The sequence below is a fragment of the Artibeus jamaicensis genome, unplaced genomic scaffold, assembly GCF_021234435.1.
Source record: "Artibeus jamaicensis isolate MK-2021 breed Jamaican fruit bat unplaced genomic scaffold, CSHL_Jam_final scaffold_461, whole genome shotgun sequence".
Classification (NCBI taxonomy): Eukaryota; Metazoa; Chordata; class Mammalia; order Chiroptera; family Phyllostomidae; genus Artibeus; species Artibeus jamaicensis.
Window position 1 is genome coordinate 14,560,598 of NW_026522045.1, and position 26,086 is coordinate 14,586,683.

The 26,086-nt window shown below is 37.2% G+C and overlaps 1 protein-coding gene across 2 annotated transcripts in view; it reads right to left on the reverse strand.

The window, feature by feature from the left end:
* IL13RA2 (interleukin 13 receptor subunit alpha 2) overlaps nucleotides 1–26,086 on the reverse strand; it is a 74,897-nt gene that overhangs the window by 21,905 nt on the left and 26,906 nt on the right. For both annotated transcript variants that reach the window (XM_053657514.1, XM_053657513.1), the window contains 6 exons: nucleotides 13,119–13,179; nucleotides 9,030–9,081; nucleotides 4,674–4,800; nucleotides 2,738–2,889; nucleotides 1,078–1,231; nucleotides 425–545 (listed from right to left, as the gene is read on the reverse strand). In XM_053657514.1, coding sequence (XP_053513489.1) covers nucleotides 425–545; nucleotides 1,078–1,231; nucleotides 2,738–2,889; nucleotides 4,674–4,767 — 521 coding nt within the window. In that variant the 5' untranslated portion in view covers nucleotides 4,768–4,800; nucleotides 9,030–9,081; nucleotides 13,119–13,179. The remainder of the gene's footprint in view (nucleotides 1–424; nucleotides 546–1,077; nucleotides 1,232–2,737; nucleotides 2,890–4,673; nucleotides 4,801–9,029; nucleotides 9,082–13,118; nucleotides 13,180–26,086) is intronic.

The following is a 26,086-nucleotide window of genomic DNA, read 5'->3' on the forward strand; positions in this document are numbered from 1 at the left end:
GAATGAGGGAGATAGAAGATTCGAGATGGCTGTAAGTTTAAAAGCCTCAGTGATAGTTACCAAAGGTAAAAAAGTTAGAAAAAGGATCCAATTTTAATAGGCATTTGCTTTCTCAAAAAGCAAAAATATGAAACATGCCAACATTTTTAGGTTATACATTCATTTATTTAAATAATACAAAACCGAATCTAGTATAAAAACAGTGATTGCATTCTTATATCACCCACAGAGAGCCTTCCAGAAGCCATAGCCTAAACATACTTCTTCTCCTTTAAAACCCCAAATAATTATAAACAACTTCATTGTAAGTACAACACTGAAAAATACAATAAATTTAATTAAGCAAAAATTCAGTTACTCATTCTATGGATTAATTTTAATAGATATTTTCCTAATAAGAAATCCTTATTATAAAAATACTCACCAGTAAAACAAGTTGTAATTGGTATCAAAATGGATACCCGTGCCAAGTTTCCAGGAACAGAGTAAATACTGCCAGTTATAATATACACAACTCATATCCCACACTTTAGTTTCCAGATTTCCTAAAGGAATGAATGAACTGTGAATGCTTGAAAGGCATGGTGATGAATCACTTGGGAAATCACTGTACAATTCTTTTTCATTTCTTTTTACCTCTCTATTTAATTTAACAATCAACATAATCAAGAATATTCCAAAAGGAAGTTATTGAATCACTTCACTGTAAGTGGGGCAAGCAAAATCAAAAACTTTTGAGGGCTCATTTACTAGTGTAAGTACTAGTGTAAGCATATATGCAAGTACTAAATTAATAATCCTAAAATGCTCTGAGAAATTGAGCAAATGCTCACAGGCATATTTATTAATATGATGCCAAAACTGGAAACTATATTAATCAAATAAGACATTGGTTTCACCAAATAGGTTTGCTAATTTAAACAATTCAAAAAGGCCAGTTGCCCACTCCTAAAAGTGATTCTTTTTGTACCATACTTTCAATTGTGCATGCAATCTCATGTATAAATGTTAAAAGACTTATTCCCTATATATATTGTTCTCACAACATTAAATATGAAAGGAAAGGTTTCTTTAAACCTTGAGGTGATGTCCAATAAGTAGCTTCTGACCATGAACTCTGAACTTCAGATCCATTTGTGCATTGTCCTCGCAGAAGTGTATGTATCTTTGCTTCAACACCTTTGTTAAGATCAAACCCGTCTTTGTAATGTAGATTCTTAGTAATGATGGTCTGTTTGATAAAAACATGAGACAGAGTCAGGTTTAGAAACAGTGATGGTATCATAAACTACATTAATAAGGCTAATAAATTATTAATACACTGGAGAGTTCCCAATAGCTAAGAAATTACTCATGATTATCTGATACAGTCAATGGCTCAGTTATATTTCTGGCAGAACTTTTGTATATCATTTGATGAGACCATTTGAATCTTAATATGCCATAAAAAATCTGGAAGAGAAAAAGGCTCTATGGAAAAGTCTCTATGGCAGATTTACATTATAAGCTACTTGAAATCAAGAGATAATTTTCACATACCATGCACATATCACATGGCAAATGATTTATCACCTTTCAAATGTCATATGAATTCAAGAATAATATAAACTAAAATCTTGGAGGTAACTGGAGAAAGACAAACTGTGAGCTCCTAGAGCAGTGGTCCCCAAACTATTTGGCATCAGGGACTGGTTTTGTAGAAGACAATTTTTCCACAGATGGGGTGAAGGGGATGGTTTGGGAATGATTTAAGTGCATTACATTCAAGCTCACCTCTTGGTGTACAGCCCAGTTCCTAACAGGCCAGGACCAGTACTGGTCCACAGCCCTGGAGGTTGGGGACCCCAATCCTAGAGGACTAAAATCACATATCGTTTATCCTTGGATTCCTGATGCCTAGCAGAGTGCTAGGAACAAAAATTGCTCAATAAATGTTTGATTTGAATTGTTTCCTGAGCCCTGGCCAGTGTGGCTCAGCTGGTTGGGTGTCGTCCTGCAAACTGAAAGGTTGAGGGTTTGATTACCAATCAGGGCATATGCTTGAGTTGCAGGTTCAGTCCCTGGTAAGGGGCAGTAGGAGAGGTAACCAGTCAATGTTTCTCTCTCACATTGATATTGATGTTTCTCTTCTTCTCTTTCTCCCTCCCTTCCCCTTTCTATGGAATCAATGAATATGTCCTCGGGTCAGTTTAAAAAAAATAAAAAATAAAAGAAGTGTCCCTTGAAACTACCTAGCTAAATTAGAAAGGTAAAAAAATTCATTGTACAACAAATCTTTGAATGAACATGCTTGTTGTCTATGTAAATAGTTAATAATTCGATTTACTAAAATATATGCAAAGAACTATGTTGTGTTCCATGGAGTGAGTACAAAGATAAACAAATCTTGATTCCCACAAAGAAAAAAATTCACAGTCTAGTAGCATATATAAGACCCATAGATAGGTATATAAGTAACTATAAAATATGGTAAAATGTATAAGCACTCTTCAAATTCATATTCCATGAGACCGAGTGTTTTGCTTGTTTTTTTTCTATACTTCCAATAGTAGTCTTAATACTGGATGGGCTGAAAACAGATGTGACAGTAAGCATAGGAAAAAGCAGCAGCTATGGCAGCTTGTTTTATCTTAACAATAGCTATTGAGAGACAGGAATTAGAGTGAACACTGACATCAGTAATCACAAGAAAACTCCTAATAATCACTCAGATGTCACAACTGCATGCTCTACTTACCTTCCAGTTTTCACTATCAATGTTTCGATATTTTAATTCATATTCTACCATGCATTCCTTACAATTATCCAGAAACAGTGGAGGTTGCCATTGCAAATAGAGATAACCTAAATATCCAGGATCCACAATCTCAAAATCTTGAGGAGGATTAACTGAAATAAAATCAAAGTATTTTTACTTTTTTCCTGTATTTAATGACAAAAATGGCTAAATCTAGATTAATTCTATATGTTCATTAACTGATGAACAGATAAATAAATTATGGTATATTTATACAATGGGACATTCATCCACAAGAAGTAATGAAGTATTGATATATGCCACAACATGAAGAATCTTTAAAACATAAGCTAAATGAAAAAAAAAAACCAGTAGAAAAGACCACATATTGCATGATTACATTTACATAAAAATCTAGACTAGGTGAATCCATTGAGACAGAAAATACTAGTGGTTGCCAAGGGCTGGAAGGGGAGGAGAATGAGACATGACTGCTAAATGGATATGGGGTTTGGTTTTGGGGTGATGCAAATATTCTAGAATTTGATATTGGTGGTGCTGTATAACCTCATGAATATCCTAGACACCACTGAACAATACACACTAAAAGCATGAGTGTACACTTTAAAAGCATGAGTATTTTTGCTATGAAAATTACATCTCAATAAAGTAGTTTAAAAATTGGATTACTACTATATGGTTATCCCTTTCTTAAGAAATCACATATGCAAATTGTGACTTTGCCTAGCAAGGTCATAAGTTTTCACAGAAACAAGAAATTCACTTGGAGTTATCTCTGTGGTCATACAGATCATAATTTAGTCTAGGACTGGAACACTTTATTATACAAATCTCTCTAATAGAAAGGACCAGTCTCAATTCAGTGTTTACAATATCCATTTTATAGCATAGCACATACAAAAAAGGGATAGAAAATATAAAATATAACTGCTATGGCTAAAGGCCTTAAGAATTAGGGGAATAGGCAGATCTTGTTGGCCTAGTCTGGTTAATTAAATCCTTTAGTAAACTAAAGTTCAGAACTAGCCCTAGAGTATGGCAAGCCAGAGTCACTCTTTGGAAATACTCAAGAAGTGGCAGGTAGCTGAATAGAATGACATCAGGAAATGTCTCCTTTTATTCTGGGCGAAGAGGCAGTAGGAGGCAATGGTGACCCCATTTGATAATTTAAAAAGCAACGAAAACAAATATTCTATAAACTTTCCCACTAGCAAGGCTAGTAGTACTATACTACAAACCTCATGTTGTCTTTATGCCAATAATTTCCTCTCATTTCTGCCCTGTTGTTCATTTTAATACTTTATAACACTTACTGATGTGAGGGGAAAAGGACCCACAGAAAGAGATTGTGGCACAAGTAGTAATTTGATGTAGGATCCTCATGTACACATAAAGAAAGCCTGCCTTGGGGAAGAAATGACAATCTTGTTGTTTCAACTTTTATGGTTAAAAATCTTTGTCAAATGCAACATTCTAATTACCTTCAGTTATAAGAAGACTTCATGAGACATAATTTAATAATTCTGTAATTAATTTTAAGTTTTACTTTAAATCTCTGTATGCTTTTTATTTATCTAATTGTCTTAAAAGTTAATGATAGGAATTAAGGAAAGTTTCAGTTAGTTGGGTGTCAGGCAGTGATGTTTCAGATAATTAACATATTTACTTATGAAATGAATAGAGACTATAGAAAATATTTACAATGTGTCTTTCAGTTTGGTTTTTATCCCACAAAATGTTTATTATCATCAGTTACCTTATACATGGCACTGACTAGTATGAACATATCTTTTGTGCATGGACTTCCTGAATTACTTACAATAACAATCCATCTATTTGTCATGCACTTTTTTTAGGTCAAGTTCAAAAGACAGTTAATATCCCTAATTTTCAAACTACCTCATTGTTGGTTTACCTTTTATCTCAGCGTTTGAAGACAAAGTAGAGCCAAATGCTGTGCAAATAATAATGACATGTAGGCATCTGATGTCCAAATGAATTAAATCCATTTCTCTAAAATTTAATACCTTGAATTTTCCACTCTAAAAAAAATACAACATTTTAACTTGATCTTACTTCAAATAACTGAATAACTAAATGTAATTGAAAATACATTTGGGAACTCTCTGCATGCTTTCTACCAGGACTTGGGAAAATTGTGCCCCACTGAACCATGAACAAAGAAAGAATCAAGTCTGGAATCAATATAATTGGAAAGGGAGGATTACAGTTTCATCTTTCTCCTAAAAGTAAAAACAAAGCAAAACAAACAAACAAACAAAAAAACAGTATCCCTTCACCAGCCCCATCCCCACACTTTTCTGTATATCACAGCTGTAGCCAGGATGGGATGACTTAAGTAGCCTTCAGCCTGAAGACTGAGCCACACCCACCAGTTCTTACTGGTTTTGGGGGAGGGATATGACATCAGTAATCTCCATAGCAATCCTCTCCTCTATCAATGAAGAAAACACACAGATACATATACTCCTTTCTGAAATATAAAATATTTTAAAGTTATCTGACTACTTAAAATGCTCAGAACCTACACCAAACCTCAGATAACTCAGAACTTTGTTCCATTTAGAATTCAGTTCCATTTCTTCATAAATATTAAATCATCATCTTCTACTCTCTTATCTGTTTCACTCTTCCCTATGTTTCCTATATCTGTAAACAGCATCATCATCTTCCTGATTGCCCAAATTAGAAACCCAAGAGTCTTCCTCAACTTCTTTCTCTCCCATCTAATCTCTCACCTATCACTACCACTTTCTAAATTGAGGATCTTTTCATCAAGGATCTCCTTATCAGCATTTCCTGTGTCCAAACCACTCTCCACCACATACAGCAACAATAACCTTTCTAAAGGGCAAATCTGAATTTAGTAGCCCTTCTTAAAACAGCACTTCACTGCCACAGAATACAATGTAATCATCTATTTATCCTTAAAGAATGCTAGTTTTGTGATAAAAACTTAAAGGATTCACTTCTCCACATACCTGCTCAATTAAAATAAAAAAACCCCTCTCCTTTCACAATGAGATATTATCTCACACCTGTCAGAATGGCTATCATCAATAAATCAACAAGCAAGTGCTGGAGAGGATGTGGAGAAAAAGGAAACCTAGTGCACTGCTGGTGGAATACTGATTGGTGCAGCCACTGTGGAAAACAGTACAGAATTTCCTCAAAAAATTAAAAATGGAACTGCCTTTTGACAGTTCCACTTCTGGGAATATATCCAAAGAAACCTGAAACACTAACTCAAAAGAATATAAACACCCCTATGTTCATTGCAGCATTATTTATAATAGCCAAGATTTGGAAGCAGCCCAAGTGCCTACCAGGGGACAAGTAGATAAAAAAGCAGTAGTACATTTACACAATGGAATACTACTTGGCCATAAAAAGAAGAAAATCTTACCTTCGTGATAGCATGGACGGACCTAAAGAGCATTTTATGCTAAGTGAAATAAGCTCATCAAAGAAAGATAAATACCATATGATTTCACTCATATGTGGAATCTAATAAGCAAAATAAATTAAAAACAAAATGGAATCAGACTCATAGATAGAGAGAATAGACTGACAACTGTCAAAGGGGAAGATGGTTGGGGGGCTAGGTGAAACAGGTGAAGAGATTAAGCCAAAAAAATATATAACCGTCATAGACACAGACAACAGTATGGTGAGTACTACAAGGAAATAGGGTGGGGGCGATAGAAGATGGTAGAGGGGGGATAAATGACTTGGGATAGTGAACACACAATACAATATAAGATGATGTATTATAGAATTGTACATCTGAAACCCATAAAATTTTATTAACAAAGGTCATCCTGATAAATTCAGTTAAAAATATGTGTGGAGATTGACTGCGGAAGTGAGGGGTAGGCTGGGCAGAGGAGGGCAAAAGGGGAAAACCTGGGACAACTGTAATAGAGTAACAATTAAATAAATAAATAAACAAATAAATAAATAAATAAAATTTTGAAAGACACTCTCAAAAAAAAAATCACTACTTACTTGAAGTCCTACACTGCTCTTTAGTCTATAATCCTGGAACCAACATTTCACAGGAAGTTAAGGATTAAAGGTCACTTACCTAACATTCAGGGACAACCTTTCTTTTCTTCTATGTAAACTAATTGAGCATAAAAACCCTCTCTCCCTGCCCCACCCTCTTTATCCTACCTGGTGAATCTATAATGTTCTAATGTTGGTAGGCTTCAATTATTACATAATGGAATCTTGGGATCAGGCTGTTGAAGACAGCTAGTATACTAGAGACAATGCTTGTCCAATCCTTCTTTACATATTGAGAAGTAAAACTCAAACTTGTTTAATATTACACAGCAAGTTAATAACAAAACTAGGAGAGAACAGAGATATGATTCCCAATCCAATGCACTTCCACCCTCCAATGCTGATTCCCACATGTTTGACTTAGGATTTTAAAAGCGTTTCCTCTGGGGCTCCAATATTTGTCTTCTCTCAATTAACTAAGTAGGCTGAATCAACACCATGCTATGTTGTATGCTTCATAAAATTATAAGAGGATGCCATTTCTCTTTGAGGTTCAATAAATATCTCTCCTGATTTCCTCCCTACACACTTGCCAGCCCATTGCTGCCTTCTAAAGCATCTATAAGTAATGGGTAGGTTTGGTCAACATAAGACCACAGACCTTCCACAGAGCTTCTCTCATAGATTGAGATAAACACGCTAGTCACTTTTGGACCCAAGATGATGGGTTTGACAAAGAGAAATCCATTAATATTACCTATAAAGACTAAGGCAATCTGGCTTCCTTTAAAATGCTCACAAACTTTAAAGTCCTCTTTCACCTATCAGTCTGTCCTTAAATATTTCATACCCTTATATCATGTATAGCATAAATGTTAAATAAAGAGTTAAAAATCACTTGCTTCTATTCTATTTATAAGCTAATGAAGCTTGACTCAAGCTATCAAGTAGTATTTCTTGGATCAGCTCAATATACCTAAGCAAAAGCCAGAAACGGGGTAGCTGGCTTCCTGGTTTATCTGTAAGCCCATAAAAGAAGTTCCTGAATTATACCCAGGCTCCCATCTACACTTTCTCATACAAATGAACACAAAGGCAATTATTTCCTTGGCTGTTGGGTTACAGAATTGTCACTAGTGCAATGATGTGCTTTATATATTTTTTAATTCTCACCCCAGGATATGTTTACTACTTTGGAAAGAGAAGAAGGGAGGGAGGAGGGAGAGAGAAAGAGAGATTGATTAACATCAATGTGAGAGGAAAACATATCAATTGCCTCCCATACATGCCCCAACCGAGCATCAAACCTGCAACATAGGTATGTGCTCTCACTGGGGAGAGAACCCACAATATTTTGGTGGATGGCATGATAAGTCAACCAACTGAGCCAACTGGCCAGGGCTATATTCTTTATATGGTTATATGATTACCAAAAAGGATAGAGTTTTCACAAGAGGGGTGTAGTGGGGAGGATATGAGGACAAAGGCAAGATGGGGAGTAGAAATGCAGATATACAAGATTTAAAACAGTTTATGATGCACTCCCCATCTCTAACCCACAGTTAACAACCACTTACCTGATCTTAACTCCTTATTTTTTTATTTTTCGTAAGATTTTATTTATTTATTTTTAGAGAGAGGGGAAGAGAGGGAAAGAAACATCAGTGTGTGGTTGCCTCTCATGCACCCCCTACTGGGGACCTGGCCCACAACCCAGACTTGTGCCCTAACTGGGAAATAAACCAGCAACCTTTTAGTTCACAGGCTGGCACTCAGTCCACTGAGCCACACTAACCAGGGCTTAACTACTTATTTTTTAAAATGACAAAATACCCAGAAAGAAAAGTGAGCTGTCCAAGCTCACACAACTTATTTGTGGCAGATTTAGAACTGGAAAACACTCTCTTAAGCTCTTTCCTCTAACTAGCAAATGAACCTATCTTACCAGAAGCTTCACCTCAAACCTTCCTCAATTTATTGACACCAACCAAACCATCAACCCACCACACAGTTTCATCATAACATTTTTGTCAGAGTAATAATTCAATAAAGTTTCTTTAAGCACTTATTTTTACCAGATATGATTCCAGTTAAACCTTGTCTAATATACAAAGTGTAAATTACAACAGTCATAATATCTGCAATAACAATAATACCTCCTACAACTTCTTCAGCATTCACAGCAGCCCAAGTACTGCCCTGTACTAAGCACTTTATGCACATTATCTCATGTCATACTCACAGTCAGTGTTGGGTGTATATACTCTTTTTATTCCCATTTTAAAGACCAGGAGCTGAAACATAGAGAAATTAAACAATTTCCCACAAGACTCACAGACTATAAATGGTGAAATTTAGATTTGAATCCTGATAGTCTTCTGCCAGAGCTCTTGAACACAACCACTATACTAAGCATTTTTCATACCTGAGATCAATGTGGAAGGCAGCTTCTGGTTTCTACCTGCTCAGTTTCACATAATACTCTTGCTTAGACAGTTTTCCACAGAAACAGACACTCCTTTGGAATGGCAAGCCTAAAGCTAGTTCCTGTCTTCAGCCTTACTTCCCCACCTCCTCAAAGCCATGCTATACAATCTCCTTCTAAGAGTTGGCTGGGACAATCCTTGCATTAGCATTATTGGAGAAACTCCAGGTACGTACCAATAATATGATTTCTCAAGAAATAGATTATCATAGGCAATTATCACAGGCCCTCTTTTTTCCTACTCTCCCCTATAGAGGCATTAATTGGAGTCTCTAATAAGTCCCTTTCGGTCTAAGAATCAAGCACACTGAAAAAATTACACAGGTGATTCAAAAACAGCCAGCAGCCTGGATACAGACTCCACAAGTCACAAGATAGATGAGGTTACGGGTGTGGTTAAAAGCCCATCTGAAGCAAATTTAGAATCACAGCAAGGTGTTATAAAAGTTTACAGGACTAATTAATCCTTGCATAAACTAACAGATATACATCTAAGGAGCATATTATAATAAAAGGTACAATGTTATAAGTATCAACCTGAACTTCATTCAGCCCTGCCTCAATCATTAATATGCTTAGAGGAAACTTATAACTCAATTCCCAACTATGAACTGAAGGTAATCAACACAGCCTGGCATATTTGTACTGAAGATTAAATGAGATAATATATGTGAAAGTGCAATGAGAATAATAAATTGCTCTATATGCTTGAAAGGGATTTGCTTCTGAGCATCTAGCCACTAAACAAACACTTGAAAATAAGTTGTTCCAACCTACACATTTGCCTCTACTAATTCAGCAAAATTAACCTGACAGTAGATAACTAAGCATTTAATATTAAACTCCAACTTCTACCACCCATGTTGTTCCATTACCTGCCTTTACTTCTCTTTGTCCTAATAAAATTTTTTTACATTTCTTCATCTTTTGATAATTCACAAAGAATTTATTAAATTTATTGAAATCTTCAGGGATGTAATGTTGGTATTGCATTTTTATAATCATTAAAATGGGGTTTAAAGAAGTAACGTGACTTGCACAAGACCTCACAGCTGGTATAATCTGTACTGAAAGGGAAGTTAAAAAAAAGAAGGATAGAAAAATGTTGCAAGGCTAATCATCTAGTCACCCACATGATATGGTTTCATAGAAAAGTTTCTTCTCTACCTTGACAAAGGAAAAAAGATTCTTCCAAAGCATTGGAAATGACCACAGGTTTCTGTTTATAAAACAGGACGAGTTTATAAAAGCAGTGACCGAGCTGCAGAGACAAATAATTGTGTTAGGAAACAAGGAATGAACTTCTTCAATGTTACTCAAGTGGCTTCTAAAAAAACCACCTAGTCCTCACTGGTGTGGCTTGTTTGGGCATCATACAGCAAAGAGAAAGGTTGATTCCCAGTCAGTGCACATGCCTGGCTTGCAGGTTTGGCCCCTTATTGGGGTACTGTGAGAGGCAACCAACTGATGTTTCTCTTGCACATTGATTTTTCTCTCCCTCCCCCTCTCCCTCCTTTCCCCTCTTTCTAAAAGTAAATAAATAAATTCTTTAAAATGTAAACAACTAAAAAAACACTTAAAAGAAATATGAGTATATTATGTATACTTCTAGTTTCTTTTATTAGGTTATTTGGGGAAGTTAAAAAACCAATGTCATAAAATTTGACATTTTCCATTCACATTACTTATAATATCAAAAAAAATATCACCCAAAGAAATTAGAATAGGGCTTACAGAAATGGGAAAACAAAGAAGTAGAACTTGAAGGTAGAAAAAATGTAATGTGATTACAAAGCCTTAAATTTCATCTATGAGTGAAATGATAAATTTATATGGTCTTACATGAGAAGGCACTGACCAGGAGATCTAAGTTCTAGCACCAAATTTGTCAGATATTTAGAAAATAATGATATTAGAAACCATAGTTTATTAAGCTCTGTGCAAGATGCTTGATATGGATAGCTTGTTTAGGTCTCACCAACACTGATAGTTACTACTAATTTTTAGGTTTTTATTTATTTTTAGACAGAGGGGAAAGAAGGAAGAGAGAGAGAAAAACATCCATGTGGAACAGAAACATTGATCAGTTGTCTCTCATACACCCCCCAACCAGGAACCTGGTCCACAACTCAGGCATGTGCCCTGACTGGGAATTGAACCAGTGACCTTTCAGTTTGCAAGCTGATATTCAATCCACTTAGGCACACTAGCCAGGGATATAGTTACTATTATTATTAATTCAGTATTGCAACTATGAGGTTTGAGGCTCAGAAATGTTAGGTGAATTACTCAAGGTCACAAAACTTGAACAAGCAAAGATGCTTATAACTGATCCTAAAAACTCTGTTCATATTAACACATAATACTGCCTTTCACCTAATTTTACTTTAGTGAAGCTCAATTTCCTCTCACATAATTATCCCTGGGGTATCATTTTGTTTCCTTCGTCTGCTGAGTATCTATCCACAGATTTAGGATGTGACTCAAAAGAACTGGCTTTCTGCATAACCAATCTTATTTCAAGGAGACTACCCAACATATACAAATGTCTATGAAGAGCTTGTAGAGAATGACTATGACTCAGCATCATAATCAACATCTACAGAACCTGCAGGATCTTAAAGTTTGACAACATGCTGAGATCAGTACATGACTCAATAACAGTACAATCAGCCTATGAACTGGTGATAAGTCAATTCTAATTTAGATAATAAGTAGCAAATATTACATCCTAAGTAGAGTATTTTATAGAGAATGATGAAGACACCCTGACTGATGTGGTTTAGTTGGTTGGGCGACGTTTCATGAAATGAAAGGTTGCCAGTTCAATTCTCGGGTTTCGGGTTTGGTCCCCAATGGCTGGGGTGCATATGAGAGGTGACCAATGGATGTTGACTCTTACATCAATGTTTCCCTCCCTCTGTTTCTCCTTCCTATCCCTCTCCTTAAAAATAAATCAATAAAATATTTTAAAAACAATGATGAAGATGACTGTGTATTTGCAAACACAAAAATACTTTGTGTCAAATATATTCATCATGCTCATCACTAGTTAAGTAGTGTAAGTCATTTCCCACCAAAATACAGAAAGAAGTTAGGCATATATTGGATGATGGAAACCACTGCAGACAAATGAAATAGAGGTAGGATCTCTTTTAAACAAACATCACTTTAACATCCAATTATGTATAACATAATTATATTTGTGTCCCTGCCAGCATTACATATTAATATTTCCACTGATATTTATAAAATGTGTTCAATATAGCTTGTAAAACATAACTAATCATCTTATTCCCTAATTCTTTTTTTAGATGTTTTCTTGTATGGCATCCTGAGTTCATCCAGTTAACAAATTTCTTGAAGCACTGTCAAAGCTAGAGAATTTAATTTTGAACTACTATAGTAACTGCCAGATAAACAGTGTTAATTCACAAAGCAGTTTACACATTTCAGAATCTGTTCCTAATCTGAGAAGATCCGAGTTTTTTTAGTTTATAATGTCATCCAACATATCAGCAACAGGATTTTACAGCACTTAAAAAAAAACACAAAAAACAAAAAGCAGGTCATTCTGGCTGGTGTGGCTCAGTGGGTTGAGCACCGTGCTGCAAACCAAAAGGTCACCAGTTCAATTCTCGGTCAGAGCATATGCCTGCATCACAGGCCAGGTCCCCAGTTGGGGGCTTATGAGAGTCAGCCAATCAATGTTTCTCCACTTCTCTTTCTCGCTTCACTCCTTTCTCATCTAATGATAAGTAAAATATTTTTAAGTAAAAAATCCCCACAGGTCATTAATTTCTTAACACCGGTCAAACTGTTATTAAACAATTAAATGTGCCTTACATTCTATTCAAATGCAGTCACAGCTGGAAAACAATGCAGTGTCTTGAAAGTCTCCACTGCTCTGGAATGAGAAAAACAATTTTTTTGATCAACAACCTTCTTCCCACTCCCAGATGCTCTCAAATACTTGTTAGTAAGCAAACACTGTGTCTCCAAAACATTCATTTCTTGTAATAACTTCAAAAGTACATGAGAAGAAAGGAAGAGAGAGAACCCAAATAAACACAATAAGAAATGACAGAGGAGAGATTACAACCGATACCACAGAAATACAAAGGATTGTAAGAAATTATTATGAAGAACTGTATGCCAAGAAATTTGAAAATTTAGGTGACATGGACACATTTCTAGAAAAATATAATCTTCCAAAACTCAATGGAGAAGAAGCAGAAAGCCTGAATGGATCAATAACAGCAAATGAAATTGAACCAGCAATCAAAAATCTCCTGAAGCACAAAAGCCCTGGACCAGATGGTTTCACAAGAAAATTATACAAAGCATTTAAGGAAGAGCTAACCCCTATTCTTCACAGACTATTCCAAAAAATGCAAAAGGATGAAAAACTCCCAAACTCTTTTTATGAAGTCAGCATCATCTTAATTCCAAAATCAGATAGAGACACAACAAAGAAAGAAGTCTTCAGGCCAATATCGCTGATGAACATAGATGCTAAAATCCTCAACGAAACATTGGCAAACTGCATCCAAAAATACATTAAAAAGATCACCCACCATGACACAGTGGGATTCATCCCAGGGATGCAAGGATGGTTCAATATTCACAAATCAGTAAATGTAATGCATCATATAAACAAAAGCAAAGACAAAAATCACATCATCATTTGAATAGATACACAAAAAGCTTTTGATAAGGTACAACACCCATTTATGATAAAAACATTCAGAAAAGTGGGAATAAAGGGATCATTCCTCAACATAATAAAGGCCATATATGAGAGACCTACAGCCAACATCATACTCAATGGGCAAAAAATGAAAGCTTTTCCACTAAGATCAGGAACAAGACAAGTTTGTCCACTTTTACCACTTCTATTCAATATGGTATTGGAAGTTTTATCCACAGTGGTCAGGCAAGAAAAGGAAATAAAAGGCATCCAAATAGGAAAGGAGAAAACAAAAGTTTCACTGTTTGCAGATGACATTATCATGTACATAGAAGATTCTATCAATTCTACCAAAAAACTGCTCAAAGTAATAAGTTAATTTGGCAGAACATCAGGTTACAAAGTCAATATCCAAAAATCAAAGGCATTTTTGTATACCAACAATCAAAAAGCAAAAAAAGAAATCAAGAAAAGAATCACAATCGATATAGCAAAAAGAAAAATAAAATATCTAGGAATAAACCTAACCAAGGACGTGAAAGACCTGTATGCAGAAAACTACACAACACCGAAGAAAGAAATCAGGGAACACACAAACAAATGGAAACATATACCATGTTCATGGATTGGAAGAATTAACATCATCAAAATGTCCATACTACCCAAAGCAACATACACATTCAATGCAATACCAATTAAAGTACCAATGACATATTTCACAGACATAGAACAAAAACTTCCAAAATTTATATGGAACCATAAATGATGCTGAATAGCAGTTGCAATTTTGAGAAAGACAACAAAGTAGGAGGGATCACAATACCTGACACCAAACTGTATTAAAAGGCCATTGTAATCAAAACAACCTGGTACTGGATTAAAAACAGGCACATAGACCAATGGAACAGAACAGAGAGCCCAGAAATAAACCCAAATCTCTATGGCCAATTAATAGTTGACAAAGGGGGCAGCAACATAAAATGGACTAATAGCCTCTTCGACAAATGGTGTTGGGAGAACTGGACAGCTATGTGCAAAAAAATGAAACTTAAGTATCAACTTGCACCATATAGTAAAATAAATTCAAGGTGGATAAAATACTTAAATATAAGCCATGGCACCATTAAAGTCCTAGAGAACATTGGCAAGAAAATCTCAGATATTTTACACAGCAACATTTTTACTGATATGTCCCCCAGAGCAAAGGATATAAAGGAAAGAATAAACACATGAGATCTCATCAAAATTAAAAGCTTTTGCTCAGCTAAAGAAAACAGTGTTAAATTAGAAAGACAACCAACTGTATGGGAAAACATATTTGCCAATGATACCTCAGACAAGGGTTTAATCTCCAAAATATACAAAGAACTTACATGACTCCACTCTAAGAAGACAAGCAACCCAGTTAAAAAGTGGGCAAAGGTTTTGAACAGACATTTCTCCAAGGAGGACATACAGAAGATCCAGGGTCACATGAAAAGATGCTCAATATCATTAGCTATCAGAGAGATGCAAATTAAAACCACAATGAGATACCACTTTATACCAGTCAGAATGGCCATCATAAACAAAGCAACAAACAACAAGTGTTGGAGAGGTTGTGGAGAAGAGGGGACCCTAATCCATTGTTGGTGGGATTGCAGACTGGTAAAACCACTGTGGAAAACAGTATAGAATTTTCTTAAGAAACTAAAAATGGACCTGCCTTTTGATCCAGCAATTCCACTGCTGGGATTATATCCTAAGAACTCTAAAACACCAATCCCAAAGAACCTATGCACCCCAATGTTCATAGCAGCACAATTTACAATAGCCAAGAGCTGGAAGCAACCTAGGTGCCTGTCAGTAAATGAATGGATCAAAAAATTATGGTACATATACACAATGGAATTTTATGCAGCAGAAAGAAAGAAGGAGCTCCTACCCTTTGTAACAGCATGGAAGGAACTGGAAAGCATTATGCTGAGTGAAATAAGTCAGGTGTTGAAAGACAAATACCATATGATCTCACCTTTAACAGGAAGACAAACAATGAAACAAACAAGCAAGCAAAATTAAAACAAAGACACTGAAATAAAGAACAGGGGGAAAGTGACCAGAGAGGAGAGGGGAGGGAATTTCAGGGGAAAAAGGAGAAATATATACAGGAACTAGTATAAAGGACACATGGACAACAACTAAGGGGGGTGGAAATGGGAGGGAGGATGGGAGCATTGGGGGAGTGGGCAGGGATGAGAGTAAAAACAGAAAACAGTACTTGAACAATAAAGAAATAAATTTTTTTAAAAATGAAAAAAAAGTAAATGAGAGATGTGCCTTACCAAATCAGAACAGAATACAAAATGTAAAAAAAGCCAGCTTTTATATTACGTCAAGATTATTTTAATACTATATCTTTTCACGTCCATAATATGTAGATTATAAATACATGGATATATGCTATTATATCATATATAGTACCATCAGTTACAGAAAAGAATGCTAACAAAAGCATGTAAATATTTCTATTGTATGTCCATTATTCAACAATTATTTTTGGAAACCTACTACATGCCAGGCATTATTTCAGGCACTGGGGGTACATCAGTGAACAAGACAAAGAACCTGCCCTCGTGGAATTAATTTTTTGATGAAAGAACCGAACAATAAATATATCTGATAATTATAAAAGCTATAAAGAAAAACAAAGCAAGATAATGTGAAACAAAGTAATGGGGCTCATTTTAGATAAGGTGGTACATCTCTGACAAACAGACATTAAGGACCTCAACAAAGTGAGGGAATAAGCCAGGTGAAAATACAGAGGAAGAATTTTCTGAATAGAAAGAACACCACCTTCACAAGCCCTGAGGTAAGGAGCATTATTAGTAGTCCTAGAAATAGCAACACCATGCTGGGAAGATGGCGATGGAGTAAGACGGAACTGATGCTAGCTCCTGTACTCATGGGTGAAAATTCTGGCAAATCTATAGAGAAACAGCACAATAACACATCGGTTACCCAGCATTTATGAAATTAAAAGACCAGAGATTGTGACCGACGCTGAAACAGCAGACAGCGGCAGAGTCAGCTACTGGAGCTGGGACACACGCGGCCCCTGGGCTGCCGCCAGAGGAATAGGCCTGGGAGCCGGGGAGTCAGGTAGGGGAGCCGTATACTCCAAGCCCCTGTGACGGTCCTGGGCGACAGAAGAGGCAGGAACCGGAGCTGGGACATTCTTGGCCCCTGTGCTAATGCCATAGCTACCGGCCTGGGCAACAGAAGAGTCAGTTGCAGGAGCTGGGACACCGGAGGCCCCTGTGACACTGCCACAGGGACGGGCCTGGGCGCAGAGGAGTCAGGTATGGAAGCCACGACATTTCAGTGCCTGTGCCGCTGCCATAGCAACAGGACTGGACTCCGGGGAGTCAGGTAGGGAAGCTGTGATGCTCCAAACCCCTGTGACGGCCGTGGGCAGCAAAGGAGCCAGCTACGGGAGCCGGGACATTCTTGGCCCCTGTATCGCTGCTGTAGTAACGGGCCTGGGCGCGTGAGGAGGCGGCTACTAGAGCCGGGATATTGAGCAGTGTAGACGACAAACGCAGAGTCCAGCGCGAGGACCAGTGTGAGAGTAGGTGGAGATGAGGAACATCAAGAAACTTCAAGGAGTTTGCACCACTGAACTTCACAAGGATCATACCACAGAAGTTTACACCATAAAACCAGGGTTTCAGAACAGATCAATTTTAGAAGCAGAGACTAACAAAAAGAGTCTCAAACAATGGGAAGAGAAAGAAACAATCCCCAAATGAAAGAAAAAGCAGAAACTTCAAATAGAATGTTAGATGAAATAGAGGCTGATCAACTATTAGATAGTGAATTCAAAGCACTGGTTATTACGAAGTTCAAAGAGCTCACAGTGAACTACCAGAAACTACAGGGGAACTAAAATGATCTCTCTGCAAACTACAGCAACATGAAAAAGGAAATGGAAACTATCAGCAAGGGAGAAAAGGAAATGAAGAATACAATTTCTGAATTGAAGAACACAGTAGAAAGTTTCAAAAGTAGGATAGATGAGGCCTAGGATAGGATTAGTGAGTTGGAGGACAAGGTAGAAAGCATCTCACAGAAAGAGCAAGAAAATGAAAAGAGGCTCAGAAAGAATGAAGAGGGATTAAGAGAAATGCAAGACAATATGAAACGTAATAATATCCGAATAATAGGAATACCAGAAGGAGAAGAAGAAGAACAAGGGATGGAAAACGTATTTGAAAGAGTAATGAGAGAAAATTTCCCTAATTTGATGAGAGAAAAAGTCTCACAAATTCAGGAATCACAGAGAGTCCCAATCAAGAGAGGCCCGCTTCAAGACACATCATCATCAAAATGGAAAAATTTCAAGACAAAAAGAGAATCTTAAAGGCAGCAAGGGAAAAAAAAAGAAGTAACATTCAAGGGAGCCCCAATAAGGTTAGCTACTGACTTCTCAATGAAAACACTTCAAGCAGGAAGAGAATGGCAAGAAATATTCCAAGTAATGAGAACCAGAGGCCTACAACCAAGGCTACTTTAGCCAGCAAGGCACTCAATCAAGATAGAAGGCCAAAAAAAGAGCTTCCAAGACAAAAGAAGCCTAAAAGAACATGCCTCCACCAAACCAGCTCTACAAGAAATACTAAAAGGAATGCTTTAAGGAAAGGAAGGAAAAGAGGGAGACAGAGAGGAACACAGGTACAAAAATGGCAATGAATAAGGACATATCAATAATAACCTTAAACGTAAATGGATTAAATGCTCCAATCAAAAGACACAGAATAGCTCAATGGATAAGAAAGCATGACCCACACATATGCTGCCTACAAGAGACCCACCTCAGGACAAAAGAACATCACAGACTAAAAGTGAAAGGCTGGAAACAAGTTTTCTAAGCAAACAGACGAGAAAAAAAAAGCTGGGGTAGCAATTCTCATATCGGACAAAATAGACTTCAAAAAAAGGGCCATAAAGAGAGACCCAGAAGGTCACTTCATTATACTCAATGGAAGAATCCACCAAGAAGACATTAACATTGTAAACATATATGTACCAAACTTAGGGGCACCCAAGTATATCAAGAAAATCTTAGAGGACTTCATGAAAGATATTGACAGCAACACAATTATAGTAGTGGATTTTAACACCCCATTTTCAAAACTGGACAGATCTTCCAAACAAATTATCAACAAAGATGTTGTGGCATTAAACAACACCCTAGATGAAATGGACTTAATTGATATATATATAGAGAGCCCTTCATCCCAAAGAAGCTAAATACACATTCTTTTCAAATGTACATGGAACATTTTCAAAGATAGACCACATGATAGGACACAAAACGAGCCTCAAAAAATTCAAGAAAATTGAAATCATACCAAGTATCTTCTCTGACCATAAGGACCATAAGGGCCTGAAATTTGAAACCAACACCAAAGAAAAAAACCCAAAGCACTCAAAATCATGGAGACTGAATGGTATGCTATTCAACAACGAATGGGTCAAGAATGAAATTGGGGAAGAAATCAAAACGTTTCTGGAAACAAATGAAAATGATCTCACAACAACCCAAAACTTATGGGACACAGTGAAGGCAGTCCTGAGAGGGAAGTTTATAGCAATACAGGCTCACCTAAAGAAGATAGAAACATTTCAAACAAACAACCTAACCCTACGCCTGCAAGAACTTGAAGAACAACAAGAAAGACAGCCCAGAGCAAGCAGAAGGAAGGAAATAACCAAGATTAGAGCAGAATTAAATGACATAGAAACTAAAAGCACAATTCTAAGGATCAATGAATCCAGGAGTTGGTTCTTTGAGAAGATAAACAAAATAGAGAAGCCTTTAAGTAGGCTCATCAAGAAAAGAACAGAGAGGACACAAAAAAAACACAATCAGAAATGAAAGAGGAGAGATTATAACTGATACCACAGAAATAGAAGGGATTGTAAGAAATTACTATGAAGAACTGTATGCCAAGAAATTTGAAAACCTAGGGGAAATGTGTCCATTTCTAGAAAAATACAATCTTCCAAAAGTCAGTGAAAAAAAAGCAGAAAATCTAAATACACCAGTAATAGCAAAAGATTGAAGCAGTAATCAAAAAACTCCCATCACACAAAAGCCCTGGACCAGATGGTTTCACAGGAGAATTCTACAAAGCATTTAAGGAAGAGCTAACCCCAAATCTCCACAGACTATTCCAAAAAATCCAGAAGGATGGAAAACTCCCAAATTCTTGTTATGAAGCCGGCATCATCTTAATTCCAAAACCAGATAGAGACACAACAAAGAAAGAAAACTTCAAGCCAATATCGCTGATGAACATAGATGCTAAAATCCTCAACAAAATATTGGCAAATCGCATCCAACAATATATCAAAAAGATCATACACCATGACCAAGTGGGATTCATCCCAGGGATGCAAGGATGGTTCAATATTCGCAAATCGGTAAATGTAATACATCACATAAACAAAAGCAAAGACAAAAATCACATGATCATATCAATAGATGCGGAAAAAGCTTTTGATAAGGTACAACACCCATTTATGATAAAAACACTCAGGAAAGTGGGAATACAGGGAGCATTTCTCAAAATAATAAAGGCCATATATGAGAGACCTACAGCCAATATCATACTGAATGGGAAAAAACTAAAAGCTTTTCCACTAAGATCAGGAACAAGACAAGGTTGTCCACTTTCACCACTTCTATTCAATATAGTATTGGAAGTTTTAGCCACAGCGATCAGGCAAGAAAAGGAAATAAAAGGCATCCAAATAGGAAAGGAGGAAGCAAAACTGTCACTGTTTGCAGATGACATGATAGTGTACATGGAAAATCCTATAGACTCTACCCAAAAACTGCTCAAACTAATTAATGAGTTTGGCAAAACAGCTGGTTACAAAGTCAATATCCAGAAATCAAAGGCATTTTTGTATACCAACAGTGAATCAGCAGAAGCAGAAATAAAGAGAAAAATTCCATTTGATATAGCAAAAAGAAAAATAAAATATCTGGGAATAAACCTAACTAAGGAGCTAAAAAACCTGTATGCAGAAAACTACACAGCCCTGAAGAATGAAATCAAGGAAGAGACAAACAAATGGAAACATATACCTTGTTCATGGATTGGAAGAATTAACATCATCAAAATGTCCATACTACCCAAAGCAATATACAGATTCAATGCAATACCTATTAAAGTACCAATGGCATATTTCACAGACATAGAACAAACACTTCGAAAATTTATATGGAACCATAAATGAGCCTGAATAGCAGCTGCTCTTTTGAGAAAGAAGAACAAAGTAGGGGGAATCACAATACCTGATATCAAACTGTATTACAAGGCCACTGTAATCAAAACAGCCTGGTACCGGCATAAAAACAGGCACATAGACCAATGGAACAGAACAGAGAGCCCAGAAATCAACCCAACTCTCTACAGTCAATTAATATTCGACAAAGGGGGCAGTAACATAAAATGGAGTAAAGATAGCCTCTTCAACAAATGGTGTTGGGAGAACTGGACAGCTACGTGCAAAAAAATGAAACTTGAGCGCAGACTTACACCATACACCAAAATAAATTCAAGGTGGATAAAAGACTTAAATGTAAGTCGTGACACCATTAAAGTCCTAGCGCAGAACATCGGCAAGAGAATCTCAGATATTTCATGTAGCAACTTTTTTACTGATATGTCCCCTAGAGCAAGGAGTATAAAGGAAAGAATAAACAAATGGGATCTCATCTAAATAAAAAGCTTTTGCATGGCTAAAGAAAACAGTATTAAATTAGCAAGACAACCAACTGTATGGGAAAACATATTTGCCAATGATACCTCAGACAAAGGTTTAATCTCCAAAATATACAAAGAACTTACACGACTCCACTCTAAGAAGACACCCAACCCAATTAAAAAATGGGAAAAGGACTTAAACAAACACTTCTCCAAGGAGGACATACAGAACATTCAGAGACACATGAAGAGATGCTCAATATCGTTAGCTGTCAGAGAGATGCAAATTAAAACCACAATGAGATACCACTTTACACCAGTCAGGATGGCTATCATAAACAAAGCAACAAACAACAAATGTTGGAGAGGGTGTGGGGAGAAGTGGTCCTTAGTTCACTTTTGTTGGGATTGCAGACTGGTACAACCATTATGGAAAACAGTATGGAATTTTCTCAGAAAAATAAAAATCGACTTGCCTTTTGACCCAGCAATTCCACTGCTGGGATTATATCCTAAGAATCCTAAAACATCAATATCAAAGAACCTATGCACCACAATGTTCATAGCAGCACAATTTACAATAACCAAGAGCTAGAAGCAACCTAGGTGCCCGTCAGTAAATGAATGGATCAAAAAATTGTGGTACATATACACAATGGAATTCTATGCTGCAGAGAGAAAGAAGGAGCTACTACCCTTTGCAACAACATGGATGGAACTGGAAAGCATTATGCTAAGTGAAATAGGCCAGGTGCTGAAAGACAAATACCATATGATCTCACCTTTAACATGAAGCTAAACAACAAAACAAACAAGCAAGTAGAAAAAAAAACAAAAACAAAGACACTGAAATAGAGAACAAGGGGACAGTGACTAGAGGGGAGAAGGAAGGGAAGTTAAGGGGAAAAAGGGGGGGATTTGGAGGACCAATAGGAAGGACACAGGGACGAGTACTAAGGGGGGTGGAAATCGGAGGGAGGTGGGGAGCAAGGGGCTGGGGAGGCTGGGATGGGAGAAATAGACAAAAAACTGTACTTGAAAAATAACTAAGTAAGAAATAGCAACACCAGTACAATAGAAACAGAAAAGGCTAGACAATCTCACAGGCACAGGGTAGGTCATGTGCCTATTTATTTTACCATTTACTTTTAGTAAAATGAGAAGCAATTGGACAGTTGTGAGTTTTGAGGTGAGTGACGTGACGTAATTTATACTTTAAAGGGCTACTCTGTATACAAGGAAAGAGAAGAAGCAGTAATCCAGTCTAGAGTTGATGGTGACTTGGAGCAAATTGATAGCAATGGAGATGCTGATAGGATTTACTGATAGATTGAATGTGGTGTATCAGAGGATGCTGCCTCTGTTTTTTTGTTATGAGCAACTGGATAATTATTTATGGGGCCTGGAGATGATGGCCAAGTGTTCAGTTTGGATGGTTCCGTTTCAGCTGCCTGACTAAACATCCAAGGGGAAAAGATGAATAGACAGTTAGATATTTGACTCTAGTGATTAGGAAAAGATTAGAGCTATAGATATATATTTGAGAGTCATCACAATATAGACAGTATTTAAAGCCACAGGATCAATCGAAGTCCCTTAAAGTATAGTGGAAATGAGATTAAAAAAGAAAAGAAAAATGGAAGACCAGGGACTGAGATCTGAAAACCTTCAATATTAGAGAGGTCAAACAGATGAGTAGGTACCAACAAATGAAACTAAAGAGAGACCAGGGAGGTAAAAGGAAAACCCAGAGTTTGTGGTGTACTAGAAACCAAGTGGAGAGAATGTTTCGAGGACAGAGTGATAGATAGTGTCAAACAATGCTGACAGACCCAAAAAGATGAAGCCTGAGAATGGCCTAATAGATTTAGCAAAATAGAGATAATTGATGGAGTTGCTAAGGGAATAAGTGAAATATTTGGAGCAAAACTCAGATTAAAGTGGGTTCAATAAAGAATGGAAGGGTAGACTTCTGCCCAAAATGGAGCCATAGGTAGATACACTTCATTTCCTCATGCAACCACAAGTAGAATTAGAACTAAACTCAAAATGAGTAACACTCAGAACTGCCAGAAAATCAAACTGTATGAAATTAAAACAACCAAATATTTAAAGAAGCCACATTCATCCAGATGGGTAGGAGGGGTGAAGACACACAGTTGGGGTGGAGAGACAAGAGATGCGGTGTGGTGTGGAGAGGCAGTGGTGGCAGTGGACCAGGCAGTCCCCGCATTCATGTTTGGTGTATAAAAATCAGGAGGGATACCTTGGAAGTGAACGATTCCACTCCTGGCCAGACCACATAGCCCAAGGATCCAGGACCAGGAAGATAAGGCCCCACAACTTCTGGCTGTAAAAACCAGTGGGGGTTCGGGCAGCAGAAGAGACTGCTGGTTTCTTAGGAAAGTCAATTCAAAGGGCCTGCATAGACTTAGAACATACATGAACCCACCCACTCTGGAATATACCACAAGGGCAAGAACTGGAAGGGCACCAGTCCCATATGGGAAGTTGCTGAAGTGACTGGAAATGAGGTGAGTGCTGAGCAAACCTCCAGAAACCAGGCAGCAACACTGTCCCCTCTCCAAACCCTCCCCCATGTACAGAGCCGCAAAGCAGTGAAGTGTGTTAGCCCACCCCGGTGAGTACCTAAGACTCAGCCCCGTACAACTTAACTGGTATGCTAAGGCAGGGAGTCAAAACAGCTCTACCCAATACACAGAAACAAACACAGGGAGGCTGCCAAATTGAGGAGACAAAGAAATATGGCCTAAGTGAAAGAACAGAACCCCAGAAAAAGAAGTAAACAAAAGAGAGATAGCCAACCTATCAGATTCAAAGTTCAAAACACTGGTGATCAGGATGCTCAGAGACCTCGTTAAGTATGGCAATAACATAAAGGAAGAAACGGAGGTTACACTAAGTGAAATAAAGGACATTCCTACAGAGCCAACATTGAAGGTGAGGAAGCCGGATTTAAATCAACAATTTGGAACATAAGGAATAAATACACATTCGACGAGAAGAGAAAGAAGAAACAAAATTTCCAAAAAATGAGGAGAGGCTTAGGAACCTCTGGGACAACTTTAAACATTCCAGCATCTGAATCATAGGGGTGGCCGAAGGAAAAGAGGAAAAGCAAGAAATTGAAAACTTATTTTTAAAGATAATGAAATAGAGATATACAGGAAAGAATAAACAAATGGTACCTCATCAAAATAAAAAGCTTCTGCATGGCCAAAGAAAACAGTATTAAATTAGCAAGACAACCAACTGTATGGGAAAACATATTTGCCAATGATACCTCAGACAAAGGTTTAATCTCCAAAATATACAAAGAACTTACAAGACTCCACTCTAGGAAGACATCGAACCCAATTAAAAAATGGGAAAAGGACTTGAACAGACACTTCTCCAAAGAGGACATACAGAATATCCAGAGACACATGAAGAGGTGCTCAATATTGTTAGCTATCAGAGAGACACAAATTAAAACCACAATGAGATACCACTTTACACCAGTCAGGATGGCTATCATAAACAAAGCAATAAACAACAAATGTTGGAGAGGTTGTGGGGAAAAGGGGTCCTTAGTTCACTGTTGGTGGGATTGCAGACTGGTGCAACCATTATGGAGAACAGTATGGAATTTTCTCAGAAAAATAAAAATCGACCTGCCTTTTGACCCAGCAATTCCACTGCTAGGATTATATCCCAAGAATCCTAAAACATCAATTTCACAATGCACCACAATGTTCATAGCAGCACAATTTACAATAGCCAAGAGTTGGAAGCAACCTAGGTGCCCATCAGTAAATGAATGGATCAAAAAATTGTGGTACATATACACAATGGAATTCTATGCAGCAGAGAGAAAGAAGGAGCTACTACCCTTTGCAACAACATGGATGGAACTGGAAAGCATTATGCTGAGTGAAATAGGCCAGGCATTGAAGGACAAATACCATATGATCTCACCTTTAACAGGAAGCTAAATAACAAAAGAAACAAGCAAATAGAATAAAAACAAAGACACTAAAATAGAGAACAAGTGGGCAGTGACTAGAGGGGAGAGGGAAGGGAATTTAAGGGGAAAAACGAGGAGGGATTTTGAAGAACAAGTATGAAAGACACAGGGATGAGGTCTGTGGGGAGGGGGGATGGGAGGGAGGTGGGGAGATGGGGCGGAGGGGGGGTTGGGATGGGAGAAATTGACAAAAGAAAACTGTACTTGAAAAATAACTCAATAAATTAAAAAAAAAAGATAATGAAATAAAACTTCTTTAATTTGGCGAAGGAAATAGACATACAACTCCAGAAAGCACAGAGTTTCCAACCACTTTGAACCCAAAGAGGACCACATA